This window comes from Simochromis diagramma, unplaced genomic scaffold (genome assembly GCF_900408965.1).
Source record: "Simochromis diagramma unplaced genomic scaffold, fSimDia1.1 OVJJ01000456.1, whole genome shotgun sequence".
Classification (NCBI taxonomy): domain Eukaryota; kingdom Metazoa; phylum Chordata; class Actinopteri; order Cichliformes; family Cichlidae; genus Simochromis; species Simochromis diagramma.
Window position 1 is genome coordinate 1111960 of NW_024387186.1, and position 15631 is coordinate 1127590.

Sequence of the window (15631 nt, forward strand, 5' to 3'; positions counted from 1 at the left end):
AACTTTAATCAATGAAACTAAAACCCAACGTTTCCATGTTTGTAAAGGACTGATTCACCTCCTAAAAAATCAATAACTGCTCAACTTAAAAATGTAATTTCTTTGATTAAATTAAAAAAAAATCAATGATCTAGTTTATTCTGACTGATAAACTTTGATGATGTGTCTTTCCTTGCTTCACACTTTGTCACTTTTAGTGTGAAAGGAGCTAGAAGAAAGAATACTTTAAGAGGTAATGGTACTGAAGTGTGAAAAATAGTGTTATTGTATCCAAATATCCAAATATTGACCAGGGGTGTGTGTGTGTGTGTGTGTTTACCTCGCTTGCCTGCTGCTCTCTCTCTTGTTCCAGGCGTTTCCACTGCACGCAGACAGGGACAGAGTTAATCGGCAGTTATTGATCTGATCGGACCAATCTGCAAACACACATTTTAACTCATATCTATAATCAGTCATTCAGCAATTGATCCTAATCAATGAGCTGAGCTGTGGGCACTCGGCTCTTTCAGCAGTCCAAAGTGTAGAATCATGTTTTTACAGTTTCCTCATATATTGATCCACTGACACGCTGAAAACACGTGATCATTCGAGCTGAACACCTCAGCCTCTGTCTGACTGATGGTGGAGTTTTTCAGCCCTGAATGCTGCCTGCAGGCGTTTTAGGACAGAAGCCTTAGGGGTCACAGAGGTTAGAGGTCAGCACTTAGGCCAACCTTAGGACGCAGCTGTCAGAGCAGCTCTGATTGGTCGTCACGGTTATGTAAGATTCTGGTGTCAGAAAATCAGGAAACAGGTGAGAGGAAGCAGGCGAGACAGACGCCTGAAACTCCGCCTCCAGTTGCAGGCGTTAAACAGAATCACAGACGGGTTTCACCTGTGACTTTTACCACTCAATGAGTCAGGCGTGGAGCTCATGGAGAGAAAATAAGGCCTTTACCAAAGTGTTTAAATTCCCTCAGGACTGCAACAACATTCAAATGCATTGCACGCTGATGTCACAGCCACAGGATATCACCACGGTTACAATCACATCACCATCACAACCACCATGACCACCACAATCATCACCATTGTTACGACCCGTGGCCATAAAAAGTCTGTGTGAGCTGCTGTGTTTCTCTTTACTGTGTCTCTCTGCAGGTCCTTCCCCTAATGAAGAGCAGAGAGCTGCTGATTGGACCGTGGTGACTGCGTTCAAAAAGCCGCTCTGACAGCTGCCAGGAGGGAAAGAGAAGCAAGCGAGCAGCTTTGACAGCAGACGCGGACCTGGACCTGGTTTCCAACTTTTTGGGTTACTTTGTATCTGTGTAAGCGTGCTCTGTGAGAGTGCTTATGCATAAGCACTGAGTTTATACTTATGCATAGGCTGAAGGGGTGAGCTGCCGAAGGGATGAGCTGCCGAAGGGATGAGCTGCCTTTTCTTTTGAACTGTTTTGTTAACTCAAAAGACACGACGTCGTACTCTCATTCCCAGCGCTTTATTCGTTCCGCCATTTTACATACAAACAACAACAACACTTCACGGGCAACAGCACTCTCGCGATATAACAGAAAATAACAAGTTAACATGTTTTCTCCTATTTCTGGGCTAGGAAGCGAGGGATAGTATTAGGGCTGCACGATTAATCGTTAGAAAAATCGCGATCTCGATTCATACTTATGTGCGATCTCATTTCCAAATGACAACGATTTAAAAAACAAAAACAAAAACAAAACAAAAAAACGACGACGATTGTACCGCATTTTGATCCGGGACGTAATCTGCATGAAAACAAGCGCTCACTCTTCCTGCTCAACAAATGACAAGGGCGGAGCCTTATACCACGTGATACAGAAGCTGTGCCGTGTGATGCTAAAATTAGCAGGGAAAAAACAACGGAGAGCACGTCAGGGATGACGAGAGAGTGACAGGAGAAAATCCGTCCCGGTCAACCACCCAAACATCAATAACGGGAACCTTATACAGCGCTTCCCTATACACGTCGAACTCAAAGAAATTACGGAGGCTATTACTTATCACCTGACCAAAGACATGGCTCCCATCAACACTGTGCAAAACGAGGGATTTAGGAAAATGATCAACACCCTAGACAAACGCTACACAGTGCCGTCCCGCAACTATTTTTCTATTGTTGCACTACCTGCTCTATACACGCAGCGTCGAGCAATGGTGGAGACGGAATTTCAAGCAGTACAACATTTTGCGGCAACAACAAAACGTGAGACATTTGTTGTTTTTATGTTTATTTATTGTTTTTATGTTCAGTCTCAACTGTTACGAAGTTGATGTGCAGTTAATAAGTGCAATAAATATTTATACTGGAAAAGAAAATCGTGAGAGAATCATGATCTCAATTCTAAGCCAAAAAATCGTGATTCTCATTTTATGCAAAATCGTGCAGCCCTACCTTGAAGGCCGGTCCGTGAAAATATTGTCGGGCATAAACCGGTCCATGGCGCAAAAAAGGTTGGAGACCGCTGATTAAGAGGACCCGAGGGAAGCTCGGAAAGCTAAGCAGAAGTTATTTGGAGAGGAGAGTGATTGTGAGCGTTGGTTGAAAAGAGAGGTAAAAAAAAAAAACTTCAGTGGTGTTGCACACTATTTTATATTATTTTTTAAAGTCATTGTTAACCCTTTAAAGCCGGTCAGAGCAGCACGCTCCGTTTTGTGTAACTATTTTTAAATCCCTGTAGAACCTGAACCGTGTAAGCTAGCGCGATAATTTGTTTTGCATATGAAACCGGAGGAGTTGTACTTACATCTTATGCCATCAGCTTGTCCTCGGTCACGGTTTCCTTCCACATATAGCTTTGCAAAAATTGCATAAAAAGTGCTTGCAGGAACAAAAACACAATATTCCAGAAACACGCTTTGCCGATCCGATCAGCTGTTCGTAACACTTCCCACAGTGAAACAGACGTCAGCGCGAACTATCGCATGTCCGCCATTTCCTGGCCTGAAACCGGAAGTGACGTCATTTTCGCGGAAAATGTAGTTTTTTTACTTGTAGGCCTTAAAAGCCTATACTGGTCATGTTTGACTTTTCTGAATAGTTTCTGGGATGCTTAAAACTCGAATTGCACTGCTGGAAATAGTTTATTTTGATGCACATGCTGTTTTCTTTGCAAATTTGCATGATAGGATTGTTTTTTCGTTTTTCCTGCAGTATATAAAAATTGCTGTATCTCCAAAATAAAACTATGAAGACACTCAAAATAAATTTCCTGTTGTTGTAAACTATTTTTTGCAACTTTTTTGTATTTAAAGTTTTGAGGGATAAACCTCTTAAATTTCTCCAAGTAGAAATATATGTAAAAAAACCAAAAACGATTTTCAATTTTTTTGTAGTTTATTGCACTTTTTTGCAATTAATGTAGTTACTATGGACTTAATGCATACATATTATTAAAATATGGGCTATAACAGTTGTATAGCAACTTGAAATGCTCCCACAAATGGCACTACAACATGTAAAAAAAATAATATAAGCTCTGGTGGACTTGGTTCTATGGTAGGTCTTAAAGGGTTAAATAAATATCGTCAAATAATCGAGATCTCAATTTCAGTGAAAATAATCGTGATTATCATTTTTGCCATAATCGAGCAGCCCTAGTCACCATCATTATCATCACAATCACATCACCATCACAACCACCATGACCATCACAATCATCACAATTACATCACCATCACCACCATCATCACCATCACAATCATCACCATCACATCACAACCACCATGACAATCACAATCGTCACCATCACAACCACCATCATCATCACCACCATGACCATCACAATCGTCACCATCACAATCACATCACAACCACCATGACCATCACAATCATCACCATCATTATCATCACAATCATCACCATCAAGACGACCATCAGGATGACCATCATCATTGTTTCTATTACATTGAAGTAAAATCAGCCAGTTAAACTCAGATTTGTTGCGTTTGGGTGTAATCCGTCGGGCACAGCTGTCTCCAGCTGTTTCTGTCAGTAAGTGAGGAACGAAGGGCTGCCTGTGGAAATCACACCGCCTCAGTGTATGGCAGCGCCGGCTGAGCTTTAATAATGCTGTAATAATGTTCTAATAATGTTGTAATTACCTGATATTAGCTCAATAAGAAGCTGCAGCTTCCCTCTGAGAGGGAGTGGAGCACACACTGACTGAGCGCGCTCAGGGACAACTCTCTCCTCCCTTCCCCTCCCTCTTTTCTAATATTTCCCAGAAGCCTTGGCTGCAGGGGGAGATAATCCCTGAGAGATGAGTAGAGGGAGCGAGGGAGCGGTGGCGGGAAGGGGGGGGGGGGGGGGGGGGGGGTTGGGGTGATCCTCCAGCGTGGAGTGCACTCTCTTCTTCTTCTCCTGCAAGGATTACAGCGGCATTTGAAACATATTTCACCGCGACGCAGCAGCAGAACGAGGGCGGGATTAAGGTGTTACTGTGGAGGGGTGGTGTTAACGCAGAGGGGCGGGGTGTTAAAAGATGGCGGAGCACTGATATTGTTGGGGGTTAGCGGCAGTAGCCCAGGTGATGCTGAAGTGATGCTGATACGGTGGCAAGTTTGGGGGGGGTTAATGGAGGCAGAGTGGAGGTGTGAGAGGTTTAAGATGCGAGGCCGCATGGGGCGGAGCCAGCAGAGGTGAAGGTTTGAAGGAGATCATAAACACTGTGAGTGCAGAGCAGCCAGGAGAGGAAAACATGGAGATGTGCAGGGAGACGCCAGGACCTGCAGTTCCACTAATGTCCACTAGGTGCTCTGACCCAGCCTGTTCACATGTGTAAAAGATTCAAAGAAGAGCATTTAACGTGTCATCACCGCGTTGACATCAGCAATCAGACGTCAGGTGACTCAGTATGCCGTCGTGTTGACAGCAAGTATGAGCAGAGCCAGTGACACAAGTGACACCTGGAGACTGTAAAAGTTACTGCCCCGTCAGGTGAAGCTGTGCTCCTATTGTTGCTGAGTGGTGAACACCTGAACAGGTGCAGAGTTCTGGATCCTGTTAGTACGGACACTTTCCTTCTTCTACTCCAAAATTTGCCACTTCCTTCCATCTTCATCAGGTCTCATCACTCCTCTGCTTTCCTGACGGCAGTTGCCATGGTTACTAGAGCTCAGCTGTGCTGCTGCAGGCCTGTTCCCATGGTGACCACAGTCTGTCAGATGAACAGATAAAGGTTTTTCAGATCTGCGAGCAAATCAGGAGGGGGGTGGAGCTTCTGAGCCCGCCACCCGCGCGCGGCATGCTGGCAGCGCCAATCCTGCTTTCCGAGCCCCCCTTGGATTGCCCCGTTCTCCCCCCCCCCACAGAGACCGGTTTATGAGTCTGGGTGCATTGTGGGTAATAATTCTCTGTGGGTCCTGTAATAAACTCTGTGAACTGAGCGCCGATAATAATCACAGCCAGAGACCGCAGGTACACCTTTTCAAAGTAAAAGTCCAAACTCTGACGCCCGTAATCAGCCCCCAATCAGTTGTTCTGATTGATTATTTACCAAGTCTGACTCAAACTGGCAAATCTGAAGGGAAGCCTCTGAATGTGATACAACATCATCTACGCACAGGCGGCTCACCGTCAAAGCCAGGTTCAAAGGTCACAGTGAGAAAATACAAACATTTACAGAGATGCTCTGAGTTTCTGTGCTTGCTCTGACATCACGAGAACGATCGTTTAAAGACCCCTGCCCCCATTGGGACTGCTTGGTCAATGTCAATAACAGCAGAGATCGCCTGTAAAACAATGTTCCCGCCATTTGGCCACCATGACTTCAGAAGACTGTACACAATGATGGCTGAAGCAGCCAATCAGGAAACGTGACAAAAAATGATCACTAGTTGATGAATGTGTGTGTAAGGCAGTGTGTGTGTGTGTACGGGTATTAACATCTTTGTGGGGACCAAAAACTGGAAGATTACCATACCTTAGGGGCAGCGGTCCCCAACCTTTTTTGCGCCACGGACCGGTTTATGCCCGACAATATTTTCACGGACCGGCCTTTAAGGTGTCGCGGATAAATACAACAAAATAAAACTAGTACCGGTACCGAAAAAAAGAAGATTTATTCATAACACACGTGAAAAGACCCAGGAAAACCGAGTTAACGATAAAAACGATAACAAAATAATGCTGAAAACCGATAAAAACCCTGAAAAATATACATTTCACACCTGAGCCTCAACTCTCGCGGCCCGGTACCAAACGACTCACGGACCGGTACCGGTCCGAGGGTTAGGGACCGCTGCCTTAGGGGACCACAAGGATATAAATACACAAAGGGACAGGGAGTGTGACTCTGTCCAGCTGTTGCCTGATGTTAACCTCCACACCAGGAGAAGAGGAGATGTCACCCAGGTGTGAGCAGGAGTGTGTAGTGTGGGGAGGGAACACACCTGCAGTCTACCTGTGTGGCTCATTTTAATATCAGTGTGTCCATCAGAGCTGGTCTGTAAGCCAATCCCAAACGTGCACACACACACACACACACACACACACACACACACACACACACACACACACACACACAGGTGAGTAAACAGCAGGTGTTCAGCAAACAGCGTGTCGGCTCGTCTCAGTCTGCTGTCAATATTTGTGTCTCTGTTTTCACCGCATTCTAAATATTCTCGTTCACATTCAAACTCAAATATTTGAGGTCTGAGCACCGTAACCCGGGCAACCGGGTTAAACACGCCGCTTAGCAACGCTGCTGTCAGAACACGATGACGTAGAGAAACCTGCAGCTCGCGTTTGTCACATGACCACCCAGATTTATGGCACAGGGAGGAGACCCTGCAGGGTCACATGACTGCTCTTAAGAGTCTGTTCTTATTAATAACCGGGGATTTCTCGTGAAGACCCTCACGGTGCACTCAGGATCATCACGTCAGTCTGGATGACCTGCCAAACCAGAACTAGGTCCAGTCTGGCCCGAGTCATTAAAATCCTGCGTTGGCTGACTCTGTTGTGGTCACGTGGTTTATTTCAGCAGCTCGAATCGTATAAAACATTCAGCTCGGATTGAGCAGAGGGAAGTAACTCCACTCTGGTCTGTGACACACCTGTAAGAACACACCTGCGCTAACAGAGTCTTACTTTACGTCTGCTTGTGTCCACTCACAGCGGAGGAGTCGATGCTGAGAAATTGTCTGCGAGCTGCCAGACCTTCACCTCTGATCAATAAGTCTGATCGGTGCGCCTCTTTTGTGAACGGATGACAAACACAGGTGTTCGCCCACTCTCTCGGAGCACACAGGTAAACAGACTCACCTTGGCGGTAGAGCTGTCCCTCTCCTCCATCACGGCCTTCATCTCCTGAGCTGTGATGTCACTTCGCCGTTGCCGTGCCAACCAAAGACGCTGGACCAGAACTGAGCCCAACTGCTCGATTTCCTGGACGGAGTCGGCGTCACAGATGTGCCGCAGGAGCTCATCCACATCCTAAAACGCACACGGAAGGAAACCGATCAGAACCTCAGACAACCACGAGAACCTGCGGTCATCAACACGCCGCCAGCGTTTACCTGATCGCCATCGTCCAGGTGGAAGCACTCTGACCTGACAACACACAGATGGACACATGTTAGACTAAGCGGCGCTAACGGTCTCAGCGGCAGGTGAAGCCCTGAGGTCCTTTGAACAGGTCAGCCCAACATTTTTAGCAGATTTAATTTTAGTTTGAGAGAAAAAAACTGAGCATCAGTGTTTTGGTCTCTCTGGCTGCCATTAGAGTCGAGTCAGAGCTCGCTGGTTTCTATCATGATGAGAAAAGTTCATATGTCTCTAAACTCGCCGTCATACAGCAACCGTGAAACTAACGGGTGGAGTAGGAGGAGCAAAGAGTGCCCATCCTCTCAGGTAATGGGTGGAGAGACAGAACCACAGGAAGGCTGGTTGGACTAAAGTGGAGGAGACGGCAGGACAACAACGCTGTCCCAGAACACGGAACATGTGGAAACAGCTGCAGATGATCCTGAACACACTTGTTCATCCTCAGAAGACCACCTGAGTCGCTCAGCTGACTAACTTCATCAGGGTTCGAGGGCGTGTGTTCATCCAAGCCACCACCCTAAACCTTAACGAGTAGTTTTAATGTAACACGTGGTTACTTATTTGGTTAATGAGTTAATGATCGCCTTCTACATCTGTTTAGTTTTTAGCTTTTGGTCCCTAAACTGGAAATCTGACCCTGCAGGACAGGGCAGCGTTGGTGGAGAAGCGACAAGATCCAAAGTCTTATTGTGACAGCCGGACTGATGAGAACCGGCAGAGCTCAATGCTCCTGCAGGGTTCTCGGGGTCAGAGTTCAGCGGACCCTGGATGTAAGCCTCCTGAAGCTGGATGTTTCTGGCTCTCTGAACACGGAAAGGTTTCAGGGCGCTCTGCCTCCATCTCTGAAACACAATATTTCCTTTTCTCTGCCTCTCTTTATGAAATGTGATTTCGGTGTTCAGGTAGTCCCGAGTTCATTTCTGTGCAGTGAGTCTTAAATAAAACAGCGTGTGAGGAGCAGCTGAGGGGGCTGAAGCGGCCTGTAATCGGGCCCTGTAAGGCTGGCGGCCCCCGTGTTTTCCCGCCGCTGACCAAATTAAAGCCGCCGCAGCCTGTGAGATGACCCGAGCTCCTGCAGCTGGGCAGTAATTTGGTCCTCTCTCCCCAAAGCCCACCTGAAATCTGCTGTCTTCGTTGTGAGGCTGCGAGGGCGTGGGTTGGGCGGAGCTTCGTGCTCGCTCTCAGCCTGACGGTGGACGTGCAGCTGGTAACTAGCTGATCCGCGCTCTCCTCCTGGGAAGCTCTTTCATTTAGCCGGCTGCTGTTTTCTGTAATAAACTGTAATAAGGTGGCCGAGCCGCTCGTTCCGCGGGGAGCAGCAGGTAATGAAAGACCGGCCGCCTCCAATAAAGCTCCTCTAACACCCTGCTTACAGCCCATCGAGCCCGGCTCAGCCCGGCTCGGCTCGCTCCCCGTCATTAACACTCCCACACAGCTCACCTCGACAGAAACACCCCGCCGCCGCCATTAGTAGGATCAGATGAGAAAGAGAATTTATCACTTCACAGAATATTTCTGAGAAACGTCCCAGACGTCTGAGAGAGGCCTGCTTCGGACCTGAGGGTCAGGACCCGGCGTCCATCTTCATCCACAGGTTCAGGGACCGTGCCTGTTTCACGTCAAATTGATCAGGCGGCGGTCAGGTCGCTGAGCGCCGTCCGAGGCCTCAGCCGAAGCCCATTTCTGTTTGACTGCACCATAATCACATTATTCATGCACACACACACACACACACACGCACACACACACACACACACACACACACACACACACCCTGAGTCCTGACAGATGGAACATGCTCCTCCATATTCTGTCCCTCATAAAAAGGATTGTGGCCTCCAATATCAATTACCCTCTCATCCTGGGGGGGAGGAGGTGGGGGGGCGAGGGAGGACGGGGGAGCAGGATGAGGGGGGATATTATCTCTAATTAGATTTTCTGCTCTATTTGGCTGCTCCTCCAAGACGACGAGAGCTCATTTCACAGCCCTTAACAGGACTGAGGAGGTGCATAATGAGGAGGAGGAGGAGCAGCAGGTTGCTCCTCCGTCAGCACAGCAAACATGTTTCACATGTAAATAAAAGAACAAACAGATTCTCCTCAGAGGAGACGACAGCCGCTCTGTTTATGCAACAAACAGAGCCGACACAAACCTCGCAACATCCACGGTTCCTCTTATTAATCATTACAGAACCCCCGCGTTATTGATCGCTGTGATCAGAACAGCCAGAACTCTGTCTGCCTCCAGCGCCCCAAACATCCCGACATATCCGCTTCAGCACCACCCGAGGTGGAGGCCTCTTATCCACACATGTGGCTTCAGCCAGGGTGTCAAGCCGTCAACAGGGTTCTGCTCTTAGTTCTCAAGAGTTGTACTGTAGTTCTACAGGGTTCTACTATTGGTCTACTGTTGGCCCTAAGAGTTCTACTGTCAGTCCTTTAAGGTTTTATTGTCGGGCCTCAGTGTTCAACTGTTGAACCTCAGAATTAGATTAGAGTTAGAGTTCTACTGTTAGTCCACGGGGTTCTACTGTTGTCCCTTTAACTTTAAAGCTGCTTTAAATTCTTCTCAGGTGATAACAAACTTCAATCAACTGACAGGAAATGATGAAACTTACTCAGCCGCCTGCTGTAGTCGATGCAAACGAAGCAAAGCCTCGTCTCTCTCCTCATTGGCCAGTAGGAGTCGTGACATCACAGCCTGATCTCTGTCCTTCTGAGCTGCCAGCACCTCCTCTAACACCGCTGAGGAGGAAGATAGTTTGAGGATAAATTTCAGTAAAAGCAGAATCTTTTTTCAGTGTCTCTCCAGATTGATGGACCAATGAGAGCAGAGCTCATGATTACCACGCCATGTGTGTGTTCAGGGGTAATAACACAGAGATGACCATAGTACTTCTGAGACTCGGTGCACAGAAAATTAAAGTGGAGACTCTGCTGGTTATTAAAGTGCACCAGTTCTCTGGGTGGGAAACTTTTTACTCTGGACAGGTCAGGTCCCACCTGATCCTTCTCTCTCTGTATTTTTATACTCCATCTCTTTACTGGGAATGATGGGACTACACCATCACCAGAGCGGCTGTAGATCTGCCACACTGCATGCGCCTGACCCTGGGAGCTTCATAACCTCCAGGTGAGCTTTGCTCTGTTAGCTGTTACTCAGGTGTGAAGCACACACGCAGTTCTTTCAGCTGCTGAAAACATACATGACATACAGAACATACGACAGGCGGCCGGACTGTGTGTGACGATTTCACTTAACGGTCACAGAGGGCGCTGATGAAAAAATGACCAAACAAAAAGTTTCTATTGTGATCTGTGGTGGAGGGAGCGCTGTGTTACTGTGATGATCCTACCAGATGACACACTCAGCTCAGTTAAATCAACATCACACGTGAGTGTGATTGCTGGTTAAACACACACAAACACACACTGTTCTGTTAAACTAACAGCTGCCACGTTAACTGACATCTCATTACCACTGCTGTTGTTTTAATTAGCGCATGCAGTCGTGTGAGAGAGTGTGCATGGAAAATATTCAAATATTTAAGAAGTCGAGTTTGGATCCGATCTGATTAAGAGGAGAGTAAACTGTGACACCCTCCCTCCTCACCTGCAGGTCTCTCCCAGTCTCGGGCCTCCCTCCGTTTCTCCCTAAGCTCCTCCTCCACCTCCCTCCTATGCAGCTCCTTCTCCTTCTGAACCAGCTGCTGCTGCAGCTGAAACACAAACACACAAACACCTTCTGCTGCTGCTGGATACCAAACATATGAGGTGACTACAACTCCCATCATGCACTTTAGCAAAAAAAACCCAGTGAGTGAGGTTCAGACCCAGTCAGTAATAATGTAAGGGGTTGGGAACACCTGTGTGTGTGTATGTACCTTGTTGTTGACCTGTCTCAGGGCGTCGAGCTCCTTCAGTAACAGCGAGATGTTTTTGTCTCGGTCGGCGCTCGGAGGCCGGGCTGATGCAGAGCTGCAGCACAGAGATGATGTCATCAATGACAACCAATCACAGATTAAAGAGCTGCAGGTCCCGGAGATGTTTGTTTCTCTTTAAATACACAAGTTTACCAAACTCATCTACACACAAAACACACACAGTTTAGCTTCCTGTACTGCTGTTAATCTCAGCGTACGTTTCTGTGTGCCTGACTGTGTGTTAACGGTGTCCCCTTCAGCGTGTGGCGTTGGACGACTGAAAGCCTCAGCGGCGCACACAGTGCTCTGAGACAGCACTCTCAGGTACCTGCTGTTGCACACCATATTAAAATATCTGTAACGGGACTCGTTAACATGTTTTAAATGTGCTGCTCTGAAGATAAGCTAGTATTTTCCACACTGTGAGAACATTAACTAAAAACAGAGAAGTGTTACACATTTATTGGCAGCATGTCCTCGCTGCGCCTGCAGCGGTGTACATCCAAAACTGACGGCGGTGGCACCTCGCTGCAGTTTTGGTTCAGTGAGATTGAGTGGATTTCGTCACTGCGGCCAGGCCAGCGGCAGGAGCGTATGAGCAGGTCGTCTCTGTGTCGATTAGAGAGAAGATGAGACGCTCTGCGGAGACATCTGCTTCGTTTCCTGTTCCCACTTCCTCTGGAGCGGTGTGTCCATCGCAGTGACGGTGAGTGCAGTAACAGCGGGCGGGTAAATAATGTGTCTGTCCTCCTCCTTCAGGTTTGTAATAAAGCAGATCTCCTGCGGATGGATGCTGAGCTCCACCTGAGCCGTCACATTCATCCACAGAGACCACACACAGTCTAGAAGGCCATCTCACTTTAAGCGCGCTTAGTGCTGACTTGACGTTGCTCTCGATGGATTGGTGGGCTGCATGTGAGCAGGTACATCTGTGCACCATTGGCTCATCACCTGGAGATCTTTTGGTTTATCTCAAAACTTTTGGTTGTCCTGACACCGAGGAGCGCGTTAAACCGAGCGGCTGTTTTTTACCGATCTCATGGTCGGAAGTTCCTCAGCAGCTGCTCGCCACTCTGCGAGGCTCTCATTGGTCAGGGCTCAGCGTTTCATTAGTGTTTCACCTGTGTGTAGTGAGGTCAGGTGTTTTAACGGGAGGTCGCGGCCTCACTTTATCAGATGTGAGGCTGCACGCTGCAGCAGCAGCAGGTTTAATAAGCAGCGGCTGATGTTCGCCTCTAATTCTCTCATATTACCTTAAAGGTCAGGCTGCGTCGTGGCTTCGTAATAAAGCGGGTAAATAAGACGCTGAGTGTGGCTCACTGTGTCTTCTGTAATTGACTGTTTCTGACTTTATAACATCAGCTGCTTCTAATCAAGCCGCTGCTTTTACTATCTTTCTATTTTGGTCTCGCTCCCACTAATCAAATCAAATCTAAATTTAATAGCTCACATTTCAAACAGTGATGCAACTCAAAGTGCTCCACAAATTTATTTCAAAATGCATCAAAAGACAAAAGAAGCAGGAAAAATTACAGAATCTAAAGAAAGCAGAGGAAGTTTAATGAAAAGCAATAAACTTTTTAATAAAGCTCACTGTGTGGGGGCTCTAAACATATCACATTAATCCGTTCAAAAAGCACCGAGAATACGGCAGCATGGAGGCTCCAATATCGGCCACGTTATTACTGACACGTGTAATAATCTATAGCTCGGATACATCTGAACAACTTCCCACAACTCCAGCGCTAAAAACCTGAAACTTTTCCACCAGACTCTCTTCAGAGCAGGGCCCGCTCTAACATCTCATCGTCTGCACTGCTCCCACTCACCTGTCCACAGCGGTCGCCAGGTGTCTGCCGAGGGAGGGGCTAGCAGGATCTCCGGGTGCGCCACCTTCATCTGCAGTATCTCCACAGCTCTTTGCCCGAGGAGAAAGACCTCTGCTGGTCGAAAGGTCCACTTCCATCTCTCCTGCACCTCCCAGGCGACTGGAGGATAGTGGGGACACAGACTTCCTGCAGGGCGGAGGTGACAAAGGAGAGGCGGACCTTCTGTAGGATGGAGGTGGAGGGGAGCAGGAGGTCGACGGCTCCTGCAGGTGCTGTGGAACTGACAGACAGGTAAGAGGTCACTTGCAGGTGAATATTTTACATTTCCTGACCAAAGAGCCCAGTGATCATGATCAGTTTGTTGGTCCGACATTCAGCAGCGTCTGCCTCACGTCTTTAAATACGAATTAACCCAGAGCATGACGGGACTTCATGTTGGCTCTAACCCTCCCATCAATAACACACTGTGAAGCCCACATTCATCACACTCCAGTTCAAAATGCATGAAAAGTTTAAAACAAACACTTAACAACGTATCTGAGGTAAAACTGTACCTATGATGGGGGTGGATGTTACCTCGAGGCCAGGTGTGGTGGTCGTAGTTCAGGTCGGGGCTCAGGCTGATCTCTGATCTGTGAACATCAGAAACAACATGAGGTGACTTTCGCTGACCTCTAAACAGCAGCAGCGTGCGTGATACGGACATGATCAATGAGTCATCACAGGGACAGCTCAAAGACAGAGAGACCGAGATGGTGGAGGATTAATGTGGAGGATGAAGGTGGAGCTGCAGACAGGAGAAGCAGAGGAAGAGCTCAGAGGTTCACGAGGAACGTGGATGTTGGAGGAGGACATCCAGAGGGCTGGAGTGACAGAGGAGGATGCTGGGATTGGAGGAGATGGAGGTAGATAATTGGCTGTTGGTGAAACTAAACATTCAACATTCAACCATAGCCTGACAGGTACTGCACTCACCCGTTGGAGCTGATGAGCTGGGTTCTGATAAGTGCAGGAAGACGCTGTCGCAGCTCCACGTTCACTCTGGGATTAGCTGGACAAAAAGGAAGCGACAACTAAAGCAGACAGACACCAAAGACCCGCCTGTGCGCACACCCGCCTGTGCGAACAACCGCCTGTGCGCACGCCGTCTAATGAATTACTCAGAGCTGTAAACACACATTAACATCATGTCCCTCTCTCTCTCTGTGTCATGTCCCTCACCCTCTCTCTCTATCATGTCCCTCACCCGCTCTCTCTATCATGTCCCTCACCCTCTCTCTCTCCCCGCCTGTCATGTCCCTCACCCTCTCTCTCTCCCTGTCATGTCCCTCACCCTCTCTCTCTCTCCCCGCCTGTCATGTTCCTCACCCTCTCTCTCCATCTGTCATGTCCCTCACCCTCTCTCTCCATCTGTCATATCCCTCACCCTTTCTCTCTCTCCCCGTCTGTCATGTCCCTTGCCCTCTCTTTCTCGCCCACAGACCTCTCACGGATCACCTGACCCATCCACGACCCCGTACTGGGAACAAGGAGAAGCAAGAAGCAGAGCGGGAGGATGGTGGCAGGATGTTCTTTCTGTGAGCCTCTGCAGACTGATCAGACTTACAGCAGAACCAAGAAGGGACTGAAGCTTTCCCCTCTGATGGGTGCTGATCAGGCCCTTCGTGACCTCTGACCAACACCACTACTGTCTGCACAGCTCTCACTGTGAGCTTCTCGGGTGGAGGACTGTAATCTTCTCCAGGGGTCGAGGACATCAGGTTACTTCCTTTGAGCCTGAAACTTTTCCCGGAGAGTTTCTTGGTTTTGCCTGCTTTTAGTTGCCTTTTAAACATTTTTCTGACACTTTTTTCTTTTGTATGTTTGCTCCTGCAGATCTGTGAGTGGCCCGATCAGTAAGGAGGACGATTATCTGCTCCTGAGTGTGAAGCAGCTAAATTTCAGTTATTTCTGAATAATTTGTTCACTTTGAAACTTTTCTCATTTCCTGCCGTCCTCCCCCATCCTCCCCCTCTCTGATCTCCTTGTGGACTCAGAGCTAATTGAGCCGCCGGCTCTCCTTATTATTCATGTACAATTACAGATGTGATAATGTGCTTAAATCCTTCTAAATGACCGTTCATGCCTCGCGCTCGCTTTGAAGTCTCGTCAAAGATGGAAAATCTGCAGAAAAAAGGGAAAAAGCAAAAGCCAATCAGAGCGCCAATCTACATTAACCAATGAGGCGAAGAGGGGGGACACGCCTCCTCCCGCCTCCCCCCTTTTTCTTCATGTAATATAAACTCAAGTCCATTAATTTTTTAAGCTGTTTTTAATA

The 15631-nt window shown here is 47.7% G+C and overlaps 1 protein-coding gene across 1 annotated transcript in view; it reads right to left on the minus strand.

Moving 5' to 3' along the window:
* mipol1 (mirror-image polydactyly 1) overlaps nt 1–15631 on the minus strand; it is a 42377-nt gene that overhangs the window by 12613 nt on the left and 14133 nt on the right. The window contains exons 4-12 of the mRNA XM_040049746.1: nt 14290–14365; nt 13891–13946; nt 13315–13594; nt 11447–11540; nt 11176–11281; nt 10181–10307; nt 7535–7568; nt 7281–7451; nt 320–361 (exon numbers count right to left, since the gene is read on the minus strand). Of these exons, the coding sequence (XP_039905680.1) occupies nt 320–361; nt 7281–7451; nt 7535–7568; nt 10181–10307; nt 11176–11281; nt 11447–11540; nt 13315–13594; nt 13891–13946; nt 14290–14365 (986 nt within the window). The remainder of the gene's footprint in view (nt 1–319; nt 362–7280; nt 7452–7534; nt 7569–10180; nt 10308–11175; nt 11282–11446; nt 11541–13314; nt 13595–13890; nt 13947–14289; nt 14366–15631) is intronic.